The following is a 26,532-nucleotide window of genomic DNA, read 5'->3' as shown; positions in this document are numbered from 1 at the left end:
ACCTAAAAAGTTTTTTAAATATCTCAAATGGTTTTCATATTATTTTGAAAAAGTTGTCAAGTCCTCATTGGAAAATCATTACTACCAATAAGTACCTACTACTTACTAACAAAAGTAATGCCATATAAGTCTGTGACTTTTATGTAAACCAATACTGTGGATGTACCACAGTTGAGACATTTTGAGATGCCATTTGAAATGTCTCAAATTGCCATTGTTTCTCTAATATATCATGCATGTATTATATACCTCAGTATTATAAACCTTCCTCTTGAATCATTCTATCTATTTGAAAATTCGGATCAAAATCTATTTTGTAGTTTTAAGGATACCGTATTCAGACAGGCGTCAAGGCATTTTGCAGGCCCTCCTGACGAGAGCGATTAGTGCAGCTCATTCTTGCTGTTTTTTCTGATCATCTACGTGTTTCCACTCGATTTCCACTTACCATTAGGTGGTGTGGAGTCATATGCATTTTTTATACCCATTTTGTATAAAAAAACCTATTTTTTACGAACAAAATCCTAAAAAAAAAAGAACTTCACAATTATTGCATTAGTAAAAAAATCCGATTTCGTCATCCCTGTTTTTGTTCAAACTTTCCTGTTATATAAAAATGTCTAAATTCTTAAATTTTATAAATGTAAAAACACCACAAATGTACTGACAAACTGTTTAAAAAATTTTCAGACGATATCCCGTTATTGTTCCGTATTCATTTCATTATATGATGAAGTTAGACCGAGAGCAATTCGCACTTTTATTATTATTTTCAATAAATAAAACCCCTCTATTTCCTCTTACGGTAGTATCAACAGTTAGACATTAACTCGTGTATAACTGTTTACTATTATCTATAGTTTTTCTAGTTCACTTCTTACGTATCCGTCACACTTACTGTAGTTGAGCGCGGTTGCATCACGGTCGTAAAGTTCGAAAGCGTAATGGCCCCCCGTTTTATAATAGTAACAAAGCACTTTCCTCGATTTGCCTAAACATTTTACTCAGATGAGAACAGAGGATTGAATAGAGCTGATTTTCTATAAAATGTAAATTAATTTTTTTGTAAGTTTTGAAGTGAACTATTATCCAAAAAAAAAAATGTTTTTTTGATTCACGATAAATGCCATAATTATTTGTTGTATCAGAGAATGAGTAATAACAACAATAAAAAAACACATAAGATTGTTAGAAATGCAAACCCGAACATATGAATAAAAAAAAATAGATAATCAACGTTCCAAGTTTTGTCAGTACACAAAACTATCATAGAAATTCAACGTATTTATTACATAACATATAAGTAACTAAAAGATACATAATGTTAAAAAAAAACAAAACAGTAATACTATATTACTGTTTTGTACTGTACCATATACGTAACATTAAATTGAAAGTGTGTATAGCATGAATTATTATCATAACTATTAGCGATAGTCAAAGCGACTCCGCAGCGCTGCGGTCGTGACGGTCAAGGCCCGGTTTCACTTTTTGCTACCAAAACAATTTCACCGCTCTCACGCTCTCCGTTCACAGCATCAGTGATTCAGTGAAAAGACGCTGCATTTGACTCCATGCTTACCGAAAACAGTTGAACTGCGACCGACAGAGTGGAATGACCGGGGCGGAGATATTTTATGCAAGTTGTGTTGCAACTTGTAAAATATACATTGTTTAAAGGCCATTGTACCGCTGGGGCAGTTTGTTTAAGTAATTTTCATAGTCTTATGTCATTAAGAATGTCAGTATGGGAAAACGCCACATATATTGAAATAGATTTTTCTGCAACAAAGCTCTCCGAACTATTTACAATATTAATTCTAAGATATAATTCATAAAATTTCACAATATATTTATCGTACCTAATAATATAACGTTCTGCTTTCCGCTTACATTTGAACAGAGAACTTTTTTTGGGCAATGGTATACGTTTATATGAAATAAAAAATTAGCCATTTAAAAGTTTAGACATAACGTTAAAATCATCAATAGCATGTAAATTTCCCACTGCTGGCCTAAACTCTGTTGGATTGTAATACATAAATTTGGCAATCACTTCCGACTCTTCAAAGTTATTTTTTCAGTCACTTCAAACAACACTGGGCCAGCATGTTAGACTATGGTCCCACTTTTCCAATACTGATTAGAAGCCAGATTAGCTGATATATCAAATATTTATAATATACTATAATAAAAAATACCTTAATATATATTAAGGTCTTTTATCGAGAAATTATGTTAAAACAAACTTATTTATACATTTTTAATAACAATAGAGCTGCTAAAATTTTAACGTTGAATTATTAATTATAAGTTAATTAATGACGTGTTTGTCAGAGAACTCGTCATTAGAGAAAAGTAATTAGCCTTAGGTACGCTTATAATTTATGAGAAGGGATGAAAAGTGGAAAAGTGAAAATGTCTGCTCTCATCTAGAACTGAGGCCGAAGTTTAAAAACTCGTGGATGAGCTTATTCATTTCAAGTGAACTTTGAATGAAAGTTCATTATTAATTTTATATAAAAAATCAAGTATTCATATTAATCATTTTATTGATATTGTGTTGAAATTATAAAATAATGTGGAATCGGAAAAAAATTGCGAAAATACCTGTATTTATTTAGGGTAATAGTACTTATTTATAAATTAACAAAAATAAAAATAAATGGTTGTACTTATTTCAATCGCATATTGAATCGTAATTATTTAATTATCTATAATAGAAAGAAATTTAACCTTATTTCGTGTTTACGAATAAACAGAATATAAGCGACATCTATGCCTCATACTTATTACTATTAGGGAATTTCGAATTTTGTTAGCGCCATCTAGGTTTTATCATTTTAACTTAATACAGTAAACTTTTAACAGATGTCACTAGTTCTTGTAGGAAATTGTGTACAGTGGCATCTAGCGGTACGATTTGGAACAATTTAGTTACCCTTATTATTAAAAGAATTAAATAGTTCAGTAATTATGGACATCTTAAAATGCAAGTTTATCGAAACTTCTAATTTTTGTATACGTTTTAAGTTTGGTTCAGAAAAGCATAATGACATAAATCTTTGAAAAATTCTTGAATTCTCATCAGATTCTCGTGTCCGTCATTTTCTTTGATTTAAATTACATTTGCAGATATTAAATAATTTGTAAAATATAATATAATATTGAAATACTAAAACTGTTGACTAGTATGAAGCAATGTTAAATTTATATAAATGTTGTCGAAATAGAGACCAGACTCGAAATCACATTGAATCATAATATAATAATTAATATGTTAAAACGAAGACCCATACAATTACCCTTACCCATAAAAGAACCTCACCTTTGAGTCACCTACAATCCTTAATTACGGATTAAACATTTTTTCCCATAAATTAACAGAAACATAAAGTGATGACACCTCAATTATCAGAACCAATTAATTGTTTTAATTTTTAGATACCTAGGTACTTGGATTTTTACTTCGAAAATCGAGCATACAATTAGATACATTTTTATTATAGTGCAATACATCGCGTCATAAATAAGAGCACTATTACCGGAACAATGCATTTATTTTAGGGAAGTAGAACAAGCATTATTATAATAATAATAATCACAACAATATGACATAACGTGCCACTTGCTCGCCCGAGTATGTCTAAGCGTTTATTGTTTTAACCCATTCAGTGCTGCGTACACCATCGTCGTACCTAATTTTATTTAGGTGCGGAAAATGCCGATCGTAAATAAATCACTTACTGGTAGCTTATAGTTCTTGTTATTTACCAAAAACTCGTTACTATAACAAGTAAGATTAATTTAGGAACAGTGGTGAATTAGTGGCGTATTTTATATTCACAAGATTAATATTTCTGAAGATAAGTTTGCTGCGGCATGACAATTTATAATAAAGACAAGAAATAGTAAATGATATTTTTTTTTTGGAAACTTTGTTTTTTCATTTTTATTCTAACAATTAACGGTTATATGTTATATTATACCATATCGTTTCAGTAAAAAAATGTCCTGCGATAAAATCATTAGAACGATTTTTACAAAATTGGGTCTATCTTTGGTACCGGTTCTACAATATATCAAGAATACCTTTTAATTTATTTTAAGTTGATACGGTATTATTATATTAATTTAGGTACTCCTGGCATAGTGTGATCCTCTGATTGTGCTAGTATTTCATATCCACATTCAACCGAGGGGAAAATTGTCTGTTTACGTCAATTTGTCACAACGACCTTACTTTCACTCAACGAAAGGGATATTGTTCCTCAAAGATTTCCAATAGTTGAATATATGAACGACTTGTATTATACAGATGCAAACGTTAGGTATATTTTCCGGGATAAAGTCTACAATTACTTAATTAATGAAAAATTTACTACGAGTAGGTATTTGGTGTGCTCAAAATATAGACTGTCAATTCAGCCCCTGAAATAATATTATCTTATATATATTTTATTTTAAAAACCATAAAATCTAAAATAAAAACGTACAAAAATTATTCCTTCTTCTTTAATTAAAACTTAGACTAACATCAAATGAAAAGATATGGAATTATTCATTTCTAAGGAACTGTTTATAAATACACTCGGTAGTGATACAGATTAAATATAATTTATTGCATATAATAAAAAAATGTACTAATTGTTACACAATGGCCGACCATTTGCTAAGAAAAGCAATCTCTTCCAAACCATCAATTATGCAATGGACATGACATTGTAAAAATATTGCTTAATGGTTGTAGAATTCGCACCAAACAAATGTAATATTATGTCACAGTATTATTACAAAAATAACTCTGCTATAACAAGCCACTATAACGGGACAAGAACGACATGTAATCATTAGTGTTTTCCTATAGTAATGAGCTTGTATAAAATTCAGTAAACTCAATATATTATTAGACGGAGTAACTGCAGCGTCAATATTCTCTAACATCTGAATCATTACTAGATACTGTGACAAACAAGAAAACGAAATAAACTTTGAAATCTCTTTTAATATAGGTTATGAAAAGCATTTTTACCAATTCTTCAAACATATCAAATAATCTTATAAAGCAAACATTATATTGAAATGTTTCATAGAATTTTTCTTACGATAAAAAGAACTACCTCTTAAGCGCAACAACAATAGCTCCATTAAGGGATGTCATCGTGCGTGCAATAAACAAAAGAGAGTTGGGAGCGATAAAATAGCGAAATACAAAGACCGACGCAAAATGCACAAGAACGCTACCTGTTTCCTTCCAGTTGTCTTCCGTCCGCCTGCCAAAATGGTTGCTATCTACTTACTCCTGCTGATCCCTATTGTCGCTTCCACGGAACATTCCGGGGCTTACTCATCGCCACAATACGCGAAGAAGATGTATCCAAAGAACTACGATTCGAGCGCTTTTCTACCCAAAGAGACTGCATCAAATTTCAAGAGTCAAAGCGCAGCCGATAGATATGACATCGATGCTAACGATACGTCCAATTACGCAAGATCTTCGTTTCTTGATACGGCTGGAAACTTCCTAAGCGGGAGCGGAGGTCAAGTTATGTCAAGCCTGGCTAAGGACTTCATTGCCAGATCCACGGGGAGTAGCCAGGTTGGTTTTGACTGCATGTCGCAGGTTCGTATCGCACTTAAAATTTCAAATTGCACGCATTCCATTGACGCTTGACAGAGATAACATTCAACAAAACTTTAAGTGAGTGAGTCATAAATAATTCAAAGGTATCTTTTTCGAAGGACGATGAATCATTCTTAAAACTAAATAAATTTAACTGCTTTAAGGAAGAAGGTTTGTATGGGTAAGTAAGACATAGATTGTTTACTACCATCACAAATAGGTAATCTTCGAAATTATTTTCCTAATTAGTGAACAAAATATAAAAGAAAATAAGGCAGTTTTTTACCTCTTGCAATACCGTAAAAATATCACTAAGGTATAAAAAATATGGTATAGAAATGTTTAAGCTATTTTTAATTTATAATTAAAAAAAAATCTTGAGGACGACTGAATTTTTATAAAATTTATATGTGTGCTTCGTTCTGGCGGTAAAAATAAAATCGTATCATATGAAATTCATCAAATGTATTCTACTATGCCCCAAACGAGAAAAGTCACTTGACCAGCTGTGGGACACCTACAGTCACTTACTTTACTTTGTTATTGAAATTTATTTTTTTACTAAATAAAAAAAACGTAATACCAACAATACAATAATTAGTAATAGTGCAGCTATTACTAAAAACACTGCGTCGAATGACAATTTAGAGAAAAACCTATTCTCGTTGATGATGTCGATTGATGCTTTTAATTGTGCTATCACAAATAAAAGCCAAAAACTCTAATGTAGATCTTGTAATAAAATAGAATGTTCCAATTCGTTAAATTCATTTATTTTTAGGTTCTTAGTCTGAACCTAACTAACCTGGTGATACTGATCGTGCTCAAGGCATTGATACTGGCGGCTGGTTTCTTCGGAGCCGGTGCGTGGAAAGGAAATCATTATGGAAGGAGCTTGGACGGTAATCATCAACTGTTTATTTATTCGTTATCTATTTTTTTCAATGTGTAATTATTCAGACATTTTTTTTTTATATTTTTGTTCTTAATTTTCAAAGCAGAGTTTCGTAATATAAATATATAATTCAAATCGACATAGTTTAAATATCATTTTATCCTTTAACGAGAAATATAAACAAGAAGGTAGAGGAAATAAACGAAAGTAGACTATAAACGAAATTTAATTAACTCATGAAACCATAATTTGACATAATTTACCGATTTCTTTTAAATCACTATACAAAGGCATAATGAAGGGGAAATACCGCAAAACGGTAGCACATCGCTTCTCTTAACACATCTGCCTACTCGTGACACCTTGAAGTATTAACAAAACATTTTTTCAATACGTAACAATGTTTGTGATAGCAATTTGACAACTATTTCACTACAACTCGTTCTATTTTCCTTTAAATTTTTGTGACTCCTGTTTTTTTTCTTTCAACTAATGGTCAGTAAGGGTACTTACAGTAAATCCAATAGCACGTGATGCGTTTGTCATGTCCATCGGCCATCCTAAATGTAATCCTATTTAAGAAGGATTATCTGACCGTCGGTGGACTTTACCACCTAAATGACCAACTGCTTTAAAATAAGAATAATGAATGATAAATAAAAGCTGTGCACGATTAAAAAAACTTTTATATCTATGATAATATCTGTGAGTCAAACGATTTTCTTTTTTTTATATGTTGGTTAAATAGGTTTGAATTTAGTGCTATCAATAAAAACAATTGGAAATTGTTGTGGAAAACAATTTTTTTAAGCAAGCAAATCATATGTTTTTCTTAAAATTTTTAATAATTATAATAGTAAAATTGCGGAAAGATGGCAACTTTTTTTGTGTTTTGCATTTTATTAAAATGACATCGTGTTATGATGATTGACGGCACAGTGAGCTAATATTATTAAATTTTTTAGAAGACACTTATGTTGCGAGACAATTAATTGTTTTTTTTTTTAATCTAGAAAATAAAAATGCTAACTATCTAACTGAAGACGAAATCATGTTGTACCTGAGCTACCTCGCCGGGCAACAGAGCCAAGATTACGGCTGTCTGTACCGCTTGTCTTGTCAGAAGCCTCATCAAGCAGCGCTCTACGCTTCTGGCGCCGAACTGTTGCTGCAGGGAACTAAATTGTTTCAAGGGTATTTATGTTTAGACGTAGAACTATTAACATTAGCAATTAACACACATTAATCATATGTTTTTGTCGGTGGTAGATAAAAGTACCTCCGCGCTAAATTCCTAACTCCAATAAATAATGTATGAAATTATAATTTTTATTAATATATTATTTACATTTTTAATAGGTTTTAATATTCAACTATATAGTTTTTATGTTGCTATTTATGACATTATGGAATTATGATTACTAAAAAAATATATATTTCAAAGTTACTTTAATTCATTTCGTTTTATATATTACAGTAACAGCATCGACCTGGAGCCCTATGAGGACATATCGAACGGAATTAAAGAGGCTGCAACATGGGGCGAACGCGGGCTGCCCTGCCAGACGCGCTACCAGTGCGCATAGCACTATTTTACAGCTTAGACCTGCAAACAATTTTAAACTCTGTAAATGAATTTTATTTTAAGGATCCATAATATGTCAAGTACGTTTCAATTATAGTCATACATTAAATTGTCACTGTATCGTTGAACTTTATTTTCAACCCCAGCGATTACATGAATAAATATAAATAATTAAATATTTTCGACGTACCTATCTCCATTTGATTTACTTTGTATAAAGATAGGCATTTATTCAATTTACTAACTATTACTGAGTTCAAAAATCTTAAATTAATTGATGATGACATTCAAGGTATTAAAAGAGATTACAATTATTATAACAAGTCCAAATTATATTAAAAATAAAACCTATTACTTTTACATTCAATATTTTTCCAATAGTTAAAAGTGAAAAGTCATTTTTTCCGTGCCTTTGTTGTATCTCTTCTATGATATTTTTTGTGTACATTTCTTTGTTTATTACCAGGCAGCATCACAATTCTAAATTTTAGGTTTTCTGATGACTACTAAATAATTCTACTTACAAAGTTACGACGGAGAGTTCCCAGATACTATAACTCTTGGAGTTCTGTCAGCTGAATTGTTTTGACGAGCCGCACGATACTCTAAGTATGAAATATAGCCATCCCTATCGCCGTCATCCGATTCCAACGTCTTATCTACAAGAGCTGTAAAACAATATATTGTTCATAAACATGTACATATATAAACAGCTTTTATTACTAATGCTATCGAATGCAGTTTTTAATTGAATTAATTCTTACCACTTAAAATAATAAATTTACAAACCAATGTAGAGATTAATCTTATTTGATTCTGGTTCTATAGAGTCATCATTGTCCGTATCGGGAACTTCATGTTCTATTGTGTGATAAACTGCCTAAAAATATAAATATCCATATTGTAAAATCGTCAATAATGTATTAAATGCGTGTTGCAATAATCGTAAAACATCTTAATGAATCATGAATCAAAAAGGCTTGACAAACATAATTACCCTACTAATATAACATAATTAATATCTGCCGTAGAACAGTCTAGTGGAATAGTCCCCCAAACAGGAGAAAATGACTAGACCTGGCACGTTTAGTGAGTATCACTGTACCATTATGTAGCGGCTATACAAAAGAAACAAGTTAAATAAAACATATGAATATAAGAATACACCATAACAATAACAATTAAACAATCAAGAGTCTTAATTTAATTAATTGTATTAGCTAACATGACTGTATTTTTTAAATGTTGAAAAAGAGTAACTACTGAATTTCTTGCCGGTTCTTCTCGGTAGAATCTACTTTCCGAACCGGTGGTAGCTTCACTTAATTGTTAAATGACGACTCAAAAGTGCTTGTAAAAGCCCACTTGAATAAAGTTTATTTTGATATTGATTTTGATTATGATCTTCAAAATTCTATCTAGAAAATCCATCGTAGTGTAACAGTTTCGTTCGATACTATAAGATGTTCTATATCATGTAAACTGGCAAAGTTGTACCCACTTAGGTAAGTTCATACTAGCTAATAGATTCAAGATCTTAGAACAAGCTAATGTTCACATGAATTAATTCAACCCTTGTTCTGACGTCCGAGACTTTCAAGACTACGTGCCGTTCAAGACTGTTTCTTAAAGTACAAGCATGACGTGTTAAGGTTATAATAATAAACCTTCCTTCAATAAGCTTATAATATTTATAATCCCGTCACCTTCAACATTTCCAATCCATCCAACTTAGAGTTACGATCATAATCGTGAGCTGAAAAATAATGAAATTCTAATTCTTCCGGTGACATCTTGGCTAAGGCTTCTGGAGTTAACACCATATTATCTTCTTCGAGATGCCTGAAATAAAAAACAATAGAAATCATTACACGATGATTAACAAATAGGTACGTATAGTAAGACACAAATTAGATGTAGCATCGGAAAATGCAATGGAATGAAACTAAAACCGATTACTGCCGATTTACACGACCAATAGAAATAGCTCCCTATCGCGCCATTCGACGCTACAGAGAAAGCAAGTGAATGTAAATCGACGCGTCAAATTGACGAATATATTAGGTCATATGATATTACAAGTTATTAAGTTTGTGCAAAGATGATATTCGCGTGAGAAATAAATATTGATAATTTGGGATAGCGTACTCAATTCGGATGTGATCGGTTTTACGAATTTTGCCGATGCGACATCTAAATTGTGTCGTACTATAAATAATAATAATAATTAGTCTTTATTTACAAAATGAATGAAATGTGTATTACTTAGTGTCGTGTAACAGTTGCGAGTCCCTAGTGAGTGACTCTGAAGATTTCGGCTTGTAGTGATGATGCTTCTGTTCCACTGGCAGTTGGCCGTGCGGGTGGTGCGGACCCCGACGCATGGAAGAAGTTAGCCCATTTAACATCAGTATGAGAAACGCTGAAAATATAAATAATAAACGCTGTTTTTTTTTTAAACATAAGAAGTACTAACCGGCTTTGTAGTACGGTTCGGGAGAAGCTTAGCCTCATGGTTGTGATAAACAATTGATTATATGATATAACAAAAAATAATATATTATGTGTAAAATTTGTAGACAATTTCCTCTAAAAAAGGTTGCGTAAAGTAGGTACGTCGGTTTCAATTTTAAGTTTATTTCAATATTTTTTTTTCATTTTGTTTGTATTTAATATAAATATTTGCTAAATAAGCAATTAAAAGTATTATTTCGAAATTAAGACTTTATTACAAGCAGGTTATTTTTACTTGCTTTTAAGGCTTTTCACGTGAAATATACCAAAAAAGATGTATTTGGGAATCACATAACTACATAAGTAATATAAAAATTAATCCTTGTTAATTTACGATTACAACAAACATACAAAAAATGACGCCACACGTCCTCAATTAATTTGACAATTGATAAATAAATTGACAAAGCAACATTCAAGATCGGAGCTTATACCTGTATAATTGAGGGGCACTGTTACGGAGTATAAAGGGTAGGGGTGATGGACAGATGGGACCCACCCCCCTGGGGCCTCGGTCCACGGGGTAGAATACATCCCGCGGAGATGCAATATTCACACCTCATTTCACAAGTACCCTGGCTATTACATTTGTCAGCGCCCAGAAAATGAAGCAAAAAATCTATGATTTATTTGATATTTATTACTTTCTGCGACCATTTTCTTTGGCTTTATGATTATTTATTTATTAATTGAGTTGTTATGATGTTTATTATATATAAATAGCATAAAAAGCTACTCGATAAATTAAAGAGAATTATGCAAAATGTACCTCTTATACTATATATTAATGATTTATTACAAATGCAGTTTCATTTTAATATCAAAAGAAAATTATGTTCTACTCTCCTTTTTCTTTTTGTCTGCCCATTCCATTAATCATCATAGCAATAAAAATCAAACAATAGCTGATATGAAAACATTGTCAGGACATGCTGTACATTACACATATTACACAAGTATAGACGTTGATATCTATAAATGTCTTATAAGCCTAATTCACCATCGTCAATAGAGTCACTATTTTTCGAGTGCATTAATACTGCATAAGCGTAAGAGATACAAAACTGTTCTTCAATATTTCTATAAAAATTCAGTAAACAAAAAAACAGGTGTCTTAAGAGTACCCTTTCAAAAATATATTACAATTTACTTTCAATACATCGAATGAATAATTTATTTTCGTCCCCTCGACCAAATTGAACAGTTGTTCTGTAGAAAGACGAGACTGGTCTTTAATCGGACCCTACTTTATTATTGAGTATAGTGTATAAAATGAAGCAGTAATGGAGGACAAATTATGCGCTCGCGGTGACAAGTGCGCTCCGTATGTCACGGCGTCCGTCACAAACGCTGACAACCAACACACACGGCTATAAAGAACATCAAATTATTTTAGTAATAATGACAAATTTAAGTTTATTAACATAAGAATTAACAACATTAAATGCTTAAATATATATATATATATATATATATATATATATATATATATATATATATATATATATATCTTTATAATATATATATATTATAATATATATATATACAAATTATAAATTTTATAATATATATATATACAAATACGAACTAAAACTAGTTACTGTATAAATCTTGAATGCTAGCAGCATTTCCCCGTTGAATCGCAATTCCGATCCTCTGGGCAAAAAACGAACCAGCCCTCCTGACACCAGTGGAGGCAATGAGGCGAGGTGTTACACTTTTGAATATTTGAAGAACATTGAATAAAAATAATATTCGATTCTCCCCGACTCTCCTCGCTTTTGCACGGATGCAATGTTGATACTAAATATACTACAGATTTTTCTTGTTTCTTTACTATATTGTCCGTGTATCATATACAAAAACCTTCCTTTCAAATCATTATATCTATTAAAAAAAACGCATCAAAATCCGTTGTGTTATTTTAAAGATGTAAGCATTTATAGGGACAGACAACAGTCAACTTTGTTTTATACTAAGTATGTACGAGACAAAATTCAAACGAATAATTTAAAAAACAATGAATTGATATTCTAGATCGTTCTTAGTTCTTAACACAAGGATTTATTTTTGTGTAAGATATCCGTTGAAATAAATTAAATTTGTATTGAATTTATATCGTTATGGAATAATTATATTATAAGGATAACTAATCGTTACAGACTAAATTATCGTAACAAACTAAATATAACCTGCATTTTAAATAAGTACAGTAGTATACATTTTTCTTATGGAAATGTTCGTGTGTCTCGCACATAAAAGTCGGTCGCCAGCCCACCATATTATCACTCGATAACACCCTAATCCTATGCGATTACAATGCATACTATACACGGATCACGAATTCCTTTATTCGTCACAAAGCTCTGGTTACATTTCGCACATAGAGCGAGAAATAATCACTATTTATATTTTAATTAATAGAAATATTTGTTTTAAATTATATTGATAGATCTATATTTACTATATTGAGTATCTCAGCGAAATGAATCGCTTTCCACAAAACAATTGCAAGTCAGTTTAAGCAATACTTAAGGAATACTAGAAGGTTTCGTACGGAATATAACATATTAAAAAACCGTAAATATTTTCTGAAGCTCAGTTTTATTTGTTACGGGTTTTAAATAATTACAAAAGCAATAAACGTAATTCTTACCTTCAGCTCTCATTTCTTTCACATTACTGGGGGCCTTCGTTTATTTTGGATAACAAATAATATTTCTTCAACATTGACCCCTTTTCAATAACAGTGCGTCTGTCAAATGCCACTGGAAATCAATGTTACGGCGCAAGCGCAGATAATTGACTCTAAAATGTACTTTGATCCCTTGGCATAGAGTATAAATTAGATTGAAGAGTTCTTTAATTTTCAGCGCATGACTTTCAGCCGTCTTTTACTTACGTCTAACGTGATGTTTTCACCTCTCAACAGATGGCATTGCCAGTACTCCAAGAAATGAATATCCAACAGTTAGTAGAAAACTTACCCTCCGTTTTACTTTTTATGATCGATTCCTAAAATATTTTTTAATATATTCAGATGAATATTACCTGAACAATGATAAGAGATAGACTAGAACTAGAGAATATTGAAATAATTATAGATTTAAGTTTTAGTGCTTACTATTAAGGGTACTTTTGGTACTTATTACTTAGGCTACTTCACTGCCAATTGGCACAATGGTGGCAAAATTTTACACGAATAAATATGCACACTACCCCTATCACTAAGCACGGGATGAAATCAAAACACAAATTAGCCACAGGGCATCTGTGTTCGCCCGACAAAGACTATGAAGCTGATTAAGGCTGCATTTAGTATGAATCTGTTCTTTCCATTATGTCATACACATATACACTACCACCATGGGATATACTGGGGGATATAAAAGTGGTTAATTTGTATCCAATTATACGATATTTTTCTTCTTCGATTTTCGGGTACAAGGTAAATGACCACTTGCGGTGGTTTATGGACATTACGCCGACATATAAATGTATCACGTGGTGGTAGTGTGCAAACCCAACAGGGTAAAAATCACCCTCTCATCAGATATTTTACCACGAAAAAGCATTAATATTGTTGTGTTCCGGTTTGAAGGGTGAGTAAGCCAATGTTGCAACAAGCAGGAAGGAGACAATATCTTAGTTGCCCAGATTGCGTATTCGTGATGTAATGAATGGTTAATATTTGAAACACCCACATATGTATAACTAACCAAATAACGCCAGACTACTGCGTTATGTTTAGTGCACAAATATGTACATAAGCACAGATGCACTCTCAATTCTCTAATCCTGATATTTTAAATCCGATCCGATCGGACATAATTCAGGCACAGGACCGACGGTTTTTTAGAGGTCTCCAAAGAACAGTAGCTAACACACTTCCAACAGACAAGCTCTAGTTTCTAAATAAGATTGTTTTCCTAATATACTTGTATCGTTTTGATCAATAAGATGATTAACAAGATATATAAAAGTAAAGTAAAGTAAAGTAACAGAATATAAATTACCCACTGCTGGTTCTAGGCCTCCTCTTCCATTAAGGATAGGGATTGGAACATATTCCACCACGCTGTTCCAATGCGTGTTGGTGGAATACACATGTGGCAGGATTTCTATGAAATTTGTCACATGCAGGTTTCCTCACGATGTTTTCCTTCACCGCCGAGCACGAGATGAATTATTATAAAGACAAATTAAGCACATGAAACAGCGGATGCCTGGATTTGAACCCGCAATCATCGGTTAAGATGCACGCGTTCTAACCACTGGGCCATCTCAGCTCTTAGATACATAAAGTCTTAATAAATTAATAAATATAAGACAACATCACATACATTACTCTGATCCCAATGTAAGTAGCTGAAGCACTTGAGTTATGGAAATCAGAAGTAACGACGGTACCACAAACACCCAGACCCAAGACAACATAGAAAACTAATGGTAATCTACATCGACTCGGCCGGGAATCGAACCTGGGACCTCAGAGTGGCATACCCATGAAAACCGGTGTACACACCACTCGACCATGGAGGTCGTCTTAATCATACATACATATATCTTGTCCCTTGATGTATCTCCTCAATACTTGAGCTATTGATTCGGATAACTGTATTCAATGTTACTTAGCAAAAATAAAATAGAAATAAAGATAAATGTATGAACGTGTGGAAATATCCAAAGATTTCTCATGTGATAAGGTATGAAACGGCGAATCAACATATTCGAATGGCGACAGATAATCTAATTTTGCATATTCGTCTTGCTGAGGCGGTCTCGCTAGTAATTTTGTCTGCGATATTTTGTGAGTACTATTTATTGTCGTTTCGGTTGTATTAAATTTTTTTATTTCGACGAATATTTTTTTAAATATTTTACTTTAAAATGTAAGTAATAGCCGTAGCATACTTACTTTTACTTACTAAATCAAACTCTTCGTTCTTTTTGCCTTTTAGCTCATATCAAATAAAACTAGTGGTCGTTCTTGGTTGAAATTCAAGGGGAAAACACATGATACATTGATTTAAATTACGGGTGAAATGAGACTCAGTTGGACAATACCTCGTCACTACCAGAAAAAAAAACTTTTCTAAGAAATGTCAAAAATCATAGTTAAGCAAAGCGTATATTGTCATTAATCGTATATATTTATGTATGTAAACCTTGGATGTTTTATTTCTCTCCATAGTGTAGAATAAAGCCGCTTCCGCCGTCTGTACTTCTGGACATTTTAACTACACAACTGATTTTATTGCAGTTTCTATGAATAAACAGATGAATTCAGGAGGAAGGTTCATCTTAATACATGCATCTTATAGTACAGAACCGCCAAGAACCTCAACTTTCCTGCCCTGAAAAAAAAATAATTTTTACGTTTGTTCTTTAAATTAATTATTGTATATAATCTTATTGTACCCACTTGGAACCAGGACAGGTACCCAGTTATGTATACTATGTAGTATATCAGTAACAAATATTATTTGGAACTTTGAATTGCATTGCATTCCAATATAATGTTTTCTATGGAAACTTTAACCATGGCAAAATTCACACTTTTCCCATGCACATAATAATATACTTAAAAAATATACTGAGTTATCTCTTTTTGTATTAAAACATAGATATATTAATTTAAGATTAGTATTATTTTTGTATGTTGGTGACTTCACGAGTGAACTAACAGTTCGAAAATTTAAAAAATAGTTGTAGACTAATAAGCTATTTTTCAAACCTCATGAGGTTTTATAGATAGTGATAGTTTTAACAACCAATCGTCGGATGTACCACTTATTGTGAGGAATTCAGCAATCTTTACTTCAATTAAACTAGAGACGCCTATTCGTTTGTTTTTTAAAAGATTTGATATTTTGTTCCAAATCAGCTATATGTAGTAAGACTAATTTGTTACACTTCCTTATTCAGGCAAATATAAGAAATAACATAAATACGCATTTAAGAGCAATTCGTACAATACAAGCAAATTCTATCAGTTTTTGGCTTTTGGTAATTTAAAATGCAATTCGGCAAACACTGGTGTAAGGTAAGCCGACTTGGTTCACTGTACAAATATTTGGTTAAAGTTACTTGCAAGTTTAGATCATGTATGGATAACGTGTGTACTAGATTTGACAATGCGTTGCCAAACATTATTTTTCGTCGATAAAAGAACCGGCAGTATTTTCTTCTAGGCTAGGCTAGGCTAGGCTTTCGAATAATACAATTGACCATAAGTCTAATGCAAAATAAATACCCACAAACTTAATAGTCGTGTAGTTAAATACCCGAAACTATCACAACCAAATTTATTACGTAATGTCAATAACAAAATTCGCGATGCTATTTACACACGATAGGTAGATTCTACAGAACTTAAACTTGTCAACAACTGAAAACAGTTCGTTACATCTCGCATCGATAATAACCTCTGAAATTACGATATACGATTCATTTTCTCTTAACTCATCGCTGAAATAGATCTTTATTCCTTTAAAGATAGGAACAGAATTTACTGGCACAACAAGGGGTTTCCTTGCAGGTAGAACAGCTTAAACGCCCACTACAGCAGCCATTCAGAAAATATATTTACAGCTCTTGGTATAAGATATTTTTTTGCTCATTACCGATTTAGACAAAAGTCGTTTTAATACTCAAATATTTATGTTTATAGCGATCTGTTGTGGGGAAGTTAAAAAGAGACGGGCGTATGTAAGCGTGTGAGGGATCGTATGATCAATACATCGGGGGCTGCGTGGTCCGTACGTAAGGCATCCCTAATGGTCGTTTTCTTACATTTGCATGCTAATTGACTTCACCGCTCAGGACATTCCTTTTGTCTTGTATGTGTGACGTAAATTGGAGCTAGTTAACGTCGCCTCGGATTTTATAGTGCAGTTTAGTAAAGTAATTTGCCGTTTCTAGTGTTCGTTCTTTTATTTATTTTGGTTATTTTATTTGTTCGCATGCAAGAGCGTATCTATACATGCAATTAATATATACGGTGACGAACGAGGGGTTACTACATACCCTATTTATTATATTATTTCCCGCGTATCTCACTGAAATCACTAGTTGTATTTGAATGAAACTTTGTATAGCTTAAGACCTGAATCAACTTGTTTACTTCATAATGAGAGAATAAAGGAGTCCCCAGTGGATTTTTATATCCATCTACTATCTCAGCGAAAATACATGCATAATAACATTACCTAAGATCGAATTAGCCCAAATATACATAAATAAAATGACAATAAAATGAGAAAATAACACACCAAAGACGACATTCTGTGATATTCTTAAGACAACGCGATAGGTAGATGGCCCCCAAAGGCATGGACTAATTCTGTTAAAATATATTTTTTACACATATTCAAATTGATTTACTTTTTAAACACAAATTTTTATGATATTTACCGTCGCGAATAGAAAGACACCTGTTTTTTGGCGCTTAAGCCACTGATATAATTAACTAATAGCTAGAAATGCATATTAATACATTATTTTCATCATCATCTATATATCAACTTAAGGCTGATACAACACTTATAAAAGTAAAGATCTGAGTTTTGTTACGATCAACAGTACTAACGAATGTACGTACAGCCTGTAATGCATAAATAAGAGAACCTTTTTTTTAAATATTATCTAATGCAGATTTAACATCATCGATACATATGCTTAATGCTTTCGTCTGCAAAATAAGTAACATAGAAATTGGTATGAAACAATAAATATTCGTATTTCTGGCAGCGACCGAGATTTGTGGCGTAACCCGTGTTAGAGGTGGGCGGTTGCTAGGCAACGCTTCGCCTCCCTCGGATCACTTTTAAACTTTCATGTCAGGAAGTTTTTAAGGTTTGCTTGTGGCTCTTAAGTTCTTTTTGTTTCAAGCCTCGCTGTAATGGAAAATGTTTCGGAATAAAACGAAACGAATAAATATAAATATTGTTATTTTTATTTGATCGTTATAGCAAGTTATATAAATTATAATAATGGGATCGCCGCAGTCTGGAATAAGTATACCTACATAAGTATCGAGCTATAATATAGCGAATGAAATATACAACACAGATATAATGTACAATAATTACTCATTATATTGTATTTCGTACAGTGTTTGAAAACTTTGTTGATATGTAAAATGGATGGATGAAAAGCTACATTTCCGTCAAAAAAGAACCTTTTTCAAAAAGTATAATTACCAGCAAATGCTATCAAAACAAATAAGAATTATTTCATCTTTGTTTTGTACAAGAAAATACATCCAAATATAAATTGGAACTCGCCTACTTCGTGTCTATATGAAACAAATACCACGAATCACAGCGTCGCAACCACTAAAATGCGTAAAGTGTTGCCATAGAGTGCTCGTAATATGTGAAAAAGGTGAAAAACATTTTCCCGCTCATTTAATCTTGGAAAGTGTCAGATAATTCACAACGCCACTTACCTGAGTATGAAAAACGACGGAAAACTCACGCCGCTATTATGAAAAATGTGGATCTAATATAAGTCATTTCTACAAAATCACGTATTATAATAAAATTTATACACATCGATTTTTCAAATATAAATTATTTTTATTCTTCTTTTAATAAACTGTACGTATGTGCTTAGTCATGTTTTCAATGTATATTGATTATATTAATTCATAAAAAGTTTGAGTCGATCTATGACAAATTTAAGATGTATTTTGGTAAAACTAATCTATTCACATTGAAACATAAATTAAAGATCATAATTCGGAAGCTATTTTAGTCAACATCAATTATATTTATTTCAATGTATATTGATTGGATTTAAACATAAAAAGTTGGAGTCAATCTATGATAAATTTAAGATGTATTTTGGTAAAACTAATCTATTCACATAGAAACATAGAGTAAGAGATCATAATTCGGAAGCTATTTTAGTCAACATAAATGTTGTTAAAAAAAAGTCATTATAATTGCTCTTATAATATCGCTTGCAACAAAAAAAAACATAATTTGTTTTAATTGACTATATCTTCTACAACTTACCATTTCATCGTCACGTTACTAAATAATTTTAATTATTAAATACGTCACTCGCAAATGTAAACAGAAACAGAGAACACGAAATTATATGCTGCATTTTTCTATACAGGAAAAGTTTCCGAGCTAAGAGAGTGTATCGTACAAAATTGATGAGAGAACGAAACCGCGTCGCGGCCCGAAGGTGCTTTTAGCCCATAATTGGCCGGCTTTTAAGACTACCGAGTTCGTTTGACGTCGCATCGGGTACTGGTGGATGGGAAAGTGGAGGTTTTATGAGGAAGTCATATTTCGGGAAAGTATAAAAGGACAAAGGGTAGAGTTGAGTTAGTTCATCGATTGATCTACTAAAATTCTTTGAATAAATGTCGAGACATTCAATGTTCAGGAAAAAATTGAATACACTATACCAACTCATTTTTGAGATGTCTATATATTTCTAAAGATGCTTATTGTTTAAAATTTATTTTTTTAATACACATTACTCCTTACAATTGAAATTATTTGAAATGTGACACCGTTAATGTTTTTATTTTAAAGTTTTGAATACGTAATTTAATCAAAGAGTTTTTGCCACAATAGTACCACTCAATTGGATTTGAAAATCCAGGACCAAACATTGGATTATTATCGAAGATTTAAGTGCTCGTATTACATACAGACTAATTCATTCATTTGATATTTAAAAGAACATTGATATTTATATTATTATACTCATTTAATTGGCGTTCAAATATAATTACATAACATAAACTATAATATCGAATTTCGAATACTAAATCAATAGTTATTTGTTGTACGTTTAATGTGGATTTAAACTTTACGATTTTTTTTTTCTTAAATTATGCTCAGAAACATTCACGAACGATACATAAGAAATGAACTAAAAAAATATCGCATATAATCTGTCACCACGTGTCACCAATAAAAAAGTAAACCGTTCTAATTTCAAATAAAAGGAAGGCGGGAACCGACGCGTGCACATAATTAGGCGGCAATTTTGACAGCGGGCTAGGTATAAATTTTCTTGTCAAAATATTTTTGCAAACAATCGACTTTTATATTCAACAACTACGAGGACCACACCCATTTTTGAACAACAAAACAAAACCACAATTAGCATAATAGTTACTTGCAACTGTGTTATGACTACAACAATGAACTATGTCGAATAATGAAATCTGTGTTAAAGCTATCGAGAGTGTTTTGAGAGGAAAAATTTAAGCTATTTTAGTCATCATGCAAATAATTAATTGCGTTTCTCAATTAACCTGCCTAATAAACTGGGGACCTAACATAAATATTTAATGGTAGAAAATGGGCGGAAAGGGAAGAATTATAAAATTACCTCTCAAACGTTTCGCGGCAACGGGAAAGGGTAAGCTTTTAGGAGATTTGCACGTGATTTGCTATTTTACGTGGATTTTCTAGTACAGTCCCGCACTGCGAGTCATTAGGAGCTGCTCGTTTTTCCATATATTAACAACGTAAACCTAACAGCATATTAACATCCCATTTCAAAAACCGTTGATTTTATCTTTACAAATACGTGTACATATACAAAATATTTTCTTCTCAAATCCTTTTTCAAATGTCGAAGATAATTGACAGTTTTATGAAGTTTAATTTTACGTTCCTTCGATTTAAAAGAAGAATCAATAATTGTAGATTCATTAAAGAAACAAAATTCAAAATTATTTTCGGGTACAAATTTACCATTTTAAAAATAATATAAATTAGCATGATCGTATAACACATACAGTAATATACTTATAGTGGATAATGGTATATGTGGTACTTTCAGTTAATAAGTTAGAATAAAAAACATAAGCAACCGAGGAAACCATTCAATATGAAAATTAAACAGCAACAATAAGTAAAAGACTAAAAAAAATTACTCTATATTTTAAACAAGTAGGTAAGTATAAATAGGTATACATAAAGTTATATTTAAAAAATATAGAATGTGTATAATCCCAAGAAGCTGTTATATTCGGGTACGGATAAACGGCTCGTCCGCCCCGTAGCAGCTATTAAAAACTTATTAAACATCATCTCGAGCAATTACCCCCTCCACGCACCCCTTTCTAGTCAGGGAAACTTGCTGGGATATCATTGGACCATCATACTGCGAGGAATTTTGAAAATTAATCTTCGACAATTTTGCTTCAAAGCCGATCCGTATACATTTTTCTTTACCTTTTTTATCTGTATATTTTGAGAGATTATTAAAAATAAAACAATATATTTAAATAAAAGATTCTCTTGAACATCGAATATTTATTTATCCTCTATACATATAGTGTCTGTTTGTAATATTAAAATAGCCATTTTTACTCATTGTATATGTATGTATATACGGTATATATACTAAAATAACATTTTATACTGTCTGTCCGTTTGTTCCGTCTAATCTCTGGAACGGCTGGACCAATTTTGACAGGACATTCACTGGCAGATAACTGATATAATAAGGAGTAACATAGGCCACAATTTTTTTTTATTATATTGACGCGCGTACAAGGTCCCGTGCACAGCTAGTATATAAATATAATTTATTCTTTAAAAAAGTAATAAGTGTTTTTATATTATTAAACTATTGATGTTAAGCAAAAATAACGAATTAATAATAAACTTCAAAGTAAAATAAAATAATATCTCCTAAACAGAAATTCAATAATATAACATACTGCAAATTATAGAAACGTATATATGTACAGAGCTGAGCTCGGAACTCGGATGCGGCCTTCCACAGGAAACAGTCATGTCCAAGCTACGAACGCTTTCCTTTCCTATAAGATTGCTGCATTTATACGAACTTATGGACAACATATTTACTTTTAATTCATAAATTTTCATAGATACCTTTATATTTATCACGATTCAATGAATATCATTTATTTAACATAGAAGCACTTATTTATTGATTATAAATTATCGATGTCAACAAACACTACATTTTCATAAGCTACGTTAGATGTCATTATTCTATATAAGATATTAAATTGAAATGGTTATTTTTATTACAACAAGTATTTAAAACGTTGTTCAGGAGAACAAGACATTCGTAGATAATGTCGAAATATCGAACACCACCAAATGTAAATACTAAACGTGGTAAATATCCCGTTTTAAATACTTGTAGTAATCATAAGATTTGTTTTATAATCTCTTTAATACTTATTTAAGAAACTTAACAGTCAAATTATAAAGTAAATTTAATTGTTCCATTGAAATAAAAATAGTAATTACTAATTATAACAAAACAAGAACAACAGCCTGTAAATTCCCCAGCAGTGGGAATCTCTAAAGGCCTCCTCTCTCTTTGAGGAGAAGATTTGGAACATATTCCACGACGCTGTTCCAATGCGGGTTGGTGGAATGCACATATGGCAGAATTTCTATGAAATTTGTTATCATGCAGGTTTCCTCACGATGTTTTCCTTCACCGCTGAGTATGAGATGAAGTATAAAGACAAATTAAGTACATGAAACAGCGATTCTTGCCTGGGTTTGAACCCGCAATCATCGGTTAAGATGCGCGTGTTCAAACCACTGGGCCAATTACTAATTAATAGTAAAAAGTAGTTACTATATCGTACGAATTAAAGTATATTTGTAAAATATTTCTAATTCATCATGTCTTGTCAATCGATCGTGTCAGGGTATAGCAAGCAAGGCTAATTCTCTCTAGTCCTTATCTATGTAACTTCATATATAATATACATCCTCAATGTATGATATATTATTCTCAACGCTACACAGGAAACTTATAGACAATATCTGTATACGTCTCTCAATTGTATTTTAATCTGATTATTATTGCCAGTGCTGAAAAATGAAACAAACGCAAAAATACAAAATAATTATTGTGTCGATACTAATTTATATTTTATATGGTAATCTAATGATCGAATTCCAAAAATGTTTTAACTGTTAGATAGATACATTGTTATTGAGTGTTATGGGATTTAAATTAGATTTATATTAATTAAATAAAACACAATGAAATTATTATAGCAATTACATTATCAGTATTGAAAATTTCAGTAAAAATTATGTATTTTAATATTTCAAGAATTGTAATAACATTAAAGGTCGGCAATAGCAGACAAACAAACAAACAGAAAAGAAGATGGGATGAAACTGTTATATCTTTGCCTATTTATTATAAACATTTTAGACGAAGGCAGCAATTTATTCATCTCAATTTTAAGTTATGATTTATCAGGTATCAAAATTCGAACGTTATCTGACACGTGGCTGAAATAACAGATGAAAGACGTATAATTTTCGACCTCTTTGCTGTACCAATATAATATACTTCATAAATCGAGCTAACGTAAGGGGTGGAAAGAGGCGGTACCGACACATGTCCCAACAAATGTCACCAATTGTTACTGATTTTGTATGACAAGATCCAAACTGTCTGTAAAATTTTACCAAGCTAAGTTTGGTTATTTATTTAAATACACTAATATCAGGATTAGTCTTTCGAATGTCTAGAGAAAAATATTTTTGTGTTAAATATTAATTTTATTGAGAGAGATTGTGCGGTTGCAAAACCGTAACTTTTATTTAAATTCTACCAAATATTGCAAATGTTTTTTTTTTTTTTTTAAATATTTATAGTCCATCAATTCTTTGAACATTTTATGTAATGGGTAATCAATGTAATAATAGATACGGGAAAGTTTAACTATTCATATACTATTGATGTTTACTCCTATATCTCTAAAATTGATATGACTTTTCATCCAATTAAATTTATCTTAACGGAAATAACTGAAAATCGTATTAATCTTTAATGCTAATAAATATGTATAAAATACTTTTAATCAAGAATATATTCGAGGCAAAGCTTGGTGTAATATGAAAGGACAAAATTAGCCATTTTCAAAAGGCATTTCAAAATTAGATTTAATAAGCGATTTTATTATTTAAAAGACCGGAAGACTAACCACGTTAAGTTATTATTAAATCTTAATTATTGGTCTTATAAGATAAGTTTATTCGTAAAAGCGAGGTATACGAAGTAATGATTACAAAATAGTTTTATATCGTTCTATTCCAATCAGTTAGATATGTCCGTTGAGTCGAAAAGTAACTGTACTGAGTAATTATGTAATAAAATTGTATTTCAGTTGGGTAGATTTAATTTAACTTTTTCAGTCTCATAATAGCCAAAACAAATACAATATATAACATATAATTTTATTACATTTGATATTAAGATCAATAATAGAGTTGGTAGAGTCATACATCGTATGTATATATGTACTATCAAGGGTCGTCGTATTGCGTTTCTATGTAATACTATGAGAAGGGCGAGGGAGCCACTGTCTCAGAGGCATAGGACAACAAAGGTTTCAATAGTAACAAAGCGTAATCAATGTAGAGGGCTCCGAATCTTAAATTACCCATATTCATAGTAAAGCCCTCTAGTTTTCAAGTTAACCTCACCTTGGAGGTTTACAAAAATGGTAATTAAAAAACTAGTTTTATCTTTCTTGTCTAGTCAAAATCTAAGCATGGCAAGTCAGTACTAAATGACTAGTGCAAGAACTGCTTTACCAAGGCCTATGAAGTCATTGAATTGAACTGTATTGTATTATTCATATGTATTATTTTTATTATTTGTCTATTGAGATGATATGACTAAGCATGTTTATGACTTTTTGGAATAGTATGATTTTTCAAAATTAAAAAAAAAACTCAACTAAATTAAAAATATATAATTTTAATATAAAATAAAACATGTGTAACATGGATGCTGTTTTATAAAACATTGTTATAGGGCCCTGTGGCGCAACGGATAACGCGTCTGACTACGGATCAGAAGATTCCAGGTTCGAATCCTGGCAGGGTCGGTAACTTACACTTTTTACAACATTTTAATATCTACCATTTAAAATTTATTATCTACCATTTATTATGTCAAGAATCTTCATTTGTCACTTCAATATTTCTAAACGAGCAAGAAATTGTACATACTAAATAAATAACTAACTAGAACTACATACTAAAAAATCAAATTACATTTATACATCAAATATTCGCAGTTGAATTAACGTGACACACTGAAAATTTAAAACAATAAAATGACATATCTTTGATAAATCTATTTTTGACCAATTAATATCTATTTTGTGCAGGGGCCACTTTATAGAACTCATATCTCTAAGTCTTGCGCTCAAACCCTGGGTCAGGTTTATAAAAAGTTACTGGGTTTGCTGTTGAAAAATTCCCAGTTGCAAGTCGAAGTCAAGAGTATAGAAATGCCTACATTCTTATCTTCGCAAAGCACGTAAAGCCGAATGTCCTGATATATTTTTTAAATACAACTCATGCGAAAAAACTTTTATGATTAAAATATCTGATGATTAAAATTAGTAAAAGATTAACAAACTCTCAACTCAAAAAGTCAAGTGATTACTGTTTTAAAGTAATTTTACAATATATTAACAAGACGTCAAACTAACTAAACAATTAACTTAACCATAATTAACTTAACTTTATGGTTAAGTCAGTACGGGTTAGGATAATATATTATATTAATATAAAAAAAACTTAAACATAATTAAAAGCCTTTATACAAAACGATGCGCATATGGAACTTCTCTTAAACTCCGAAACTTTGATTCCAAAGAGCGGAGAGTTAATTAAAACTACTCGTGTAGTTCTGAGACATTTCTCTTATATATTTCCGCAAAATTTTCCTCGAATACGTTATGAGAATCGTGTATTTTCAGTATGCGTAACTCTTTCACTGATAATTCGCTAAGTACGTATAAAACATTTTTAGCGCGCTTTTAAGCGCTTTTAAAATCATATTTAAAACACCATTCAAAATTCATATTATAATAAAAATAACTTGTCAAAATTTATTTTAATAAAT

The 26,532-nt window shown here is 31.3% G+C and overlaps 2 protein-coding genes and 1 non-coding gene across 3 annotated transcripts; 2 read left to right on the top strand and 1 right to left on the bottom strand.

Moving 5' to 3' along the window:
• The first annotated feature begins 5,271 nt into the window (after nucleotides 1–5,271).
• LOC124535764 lies at nucleotides 5,272–8,124 on the top strand. The gene is made up of 4 exons (XM_047112087.1): nucleotides 5,272–5,623; nucleotides 6,405–6,525; nucleotides 7,532–7,712; nucleotides 7,996–8,124. Exons 1-4 carry the CDS (start codon nucleotides 5,282–5,284, stop codon nucleotides 8,102–8,104), a joined length of 753 nt encoding a protein of 250 aa, XP_046968043.1. The 5' UTR covers nucleotides 5,272–5,281; the 3' UTR covers nucleotides 8,105–8,124.
• On the bottom strand, nucleotides 7,979–13,363 carry LOC124535763 (multiple coagulation factor deficiency protein 2 homolog). Its single transcript, XM_047112086.1, has 6 exons — nucleotides 13,274–13,363; nucleotides 10,369–10,525; nucleotides 9,810–9,945; nucleotides 8,893–8,983; nucleotides 8,628–8,771; nucleotides 7,979–8,124 (listed from the first exon to the last, which is right to left on the bottom strand). Exons 1-5 carry the CDS (start codon nucleotides 13,284–13,286, stop codon nucleotides 8,632–8,634), a joined length of 537 nt encoding a protein of 178 aa, XP_046968042.1. The 5' UTR covers nucleotides 13,287–13,363; the 3' UTR covers nucleotides 7,979–8,124; nucleotides 8,628–8,631.
• Nucleotides 13,364–25,431: 12,068 nt separating this feature from the next.
• Nucleotides 25,432–25,504, top strand: Trnar-acg. The gene has a single exon. It is a non-coding gene; the product is annotated as a tRNA-Arg (tRNA).
• The last annotated feature ends 1,028 nt before the right edge of the window (nucleotides 25,505–26,532 follow it).

This window comes from Vanessa cardui, chromosome 15, assembly GCF_905220365.1.
Source record: "Vanessa cardui chromosome 15, ilVanCard2.1, whole genome shotgun sequence".
NCBI classification, from domain to species: domain Eukaryota; kingdom Metazoa; phylum Arthropoda; class Insecta; order Lepidoptera; family Nymphalidae; genus Vanessa; species Vanessa cardui.
The sequence above is the reverse complement of the archived record's forward strand: the minus strand, read 5'-3'. Positions and strand labels throughout refer to the sequence as shown.

Bases quoted from the DNA above. Each gene is read 5' to 3' on its own strand.
- LOC124535764 (XM_047112087.1), top strand. From the start codon at position 5,282: ATGGTTGCTATCTACTTACTCCTGCTGATCCCTATTGTCGCTTCCACG. The intron at 5,624-6,404 runs GTTCGTATCGCA...ATTTATTTTTAG, and splicing joins GTTTTGACTGCATGTCGCAG to GTTCTTAGTCTGAACCTAAC. The intron at 6,526-7,531 runs GTAATCATCAAC...TTTTTAATCTAG, and splicing joins TTATGGAAGGAGCTTGGACG to AAAATAAAAATGCTAACTAT.
- LOC124535763 (XM_047112086.1), bottom strand. The intron at 9,946-10,368 runs GTAATACACATT...TTTTTATTTCAG, and splicing joins CAACTGTTACACGACACTAA to GCATCTCGAAGAAGATAATA. The intron at 8,984-9,809 runs GTGACGGGATTA...TTATATTTTTAG, and splicing joins ATGGATTGGAAATGTTGAAG to GCAGTTTATCACACAATAGA.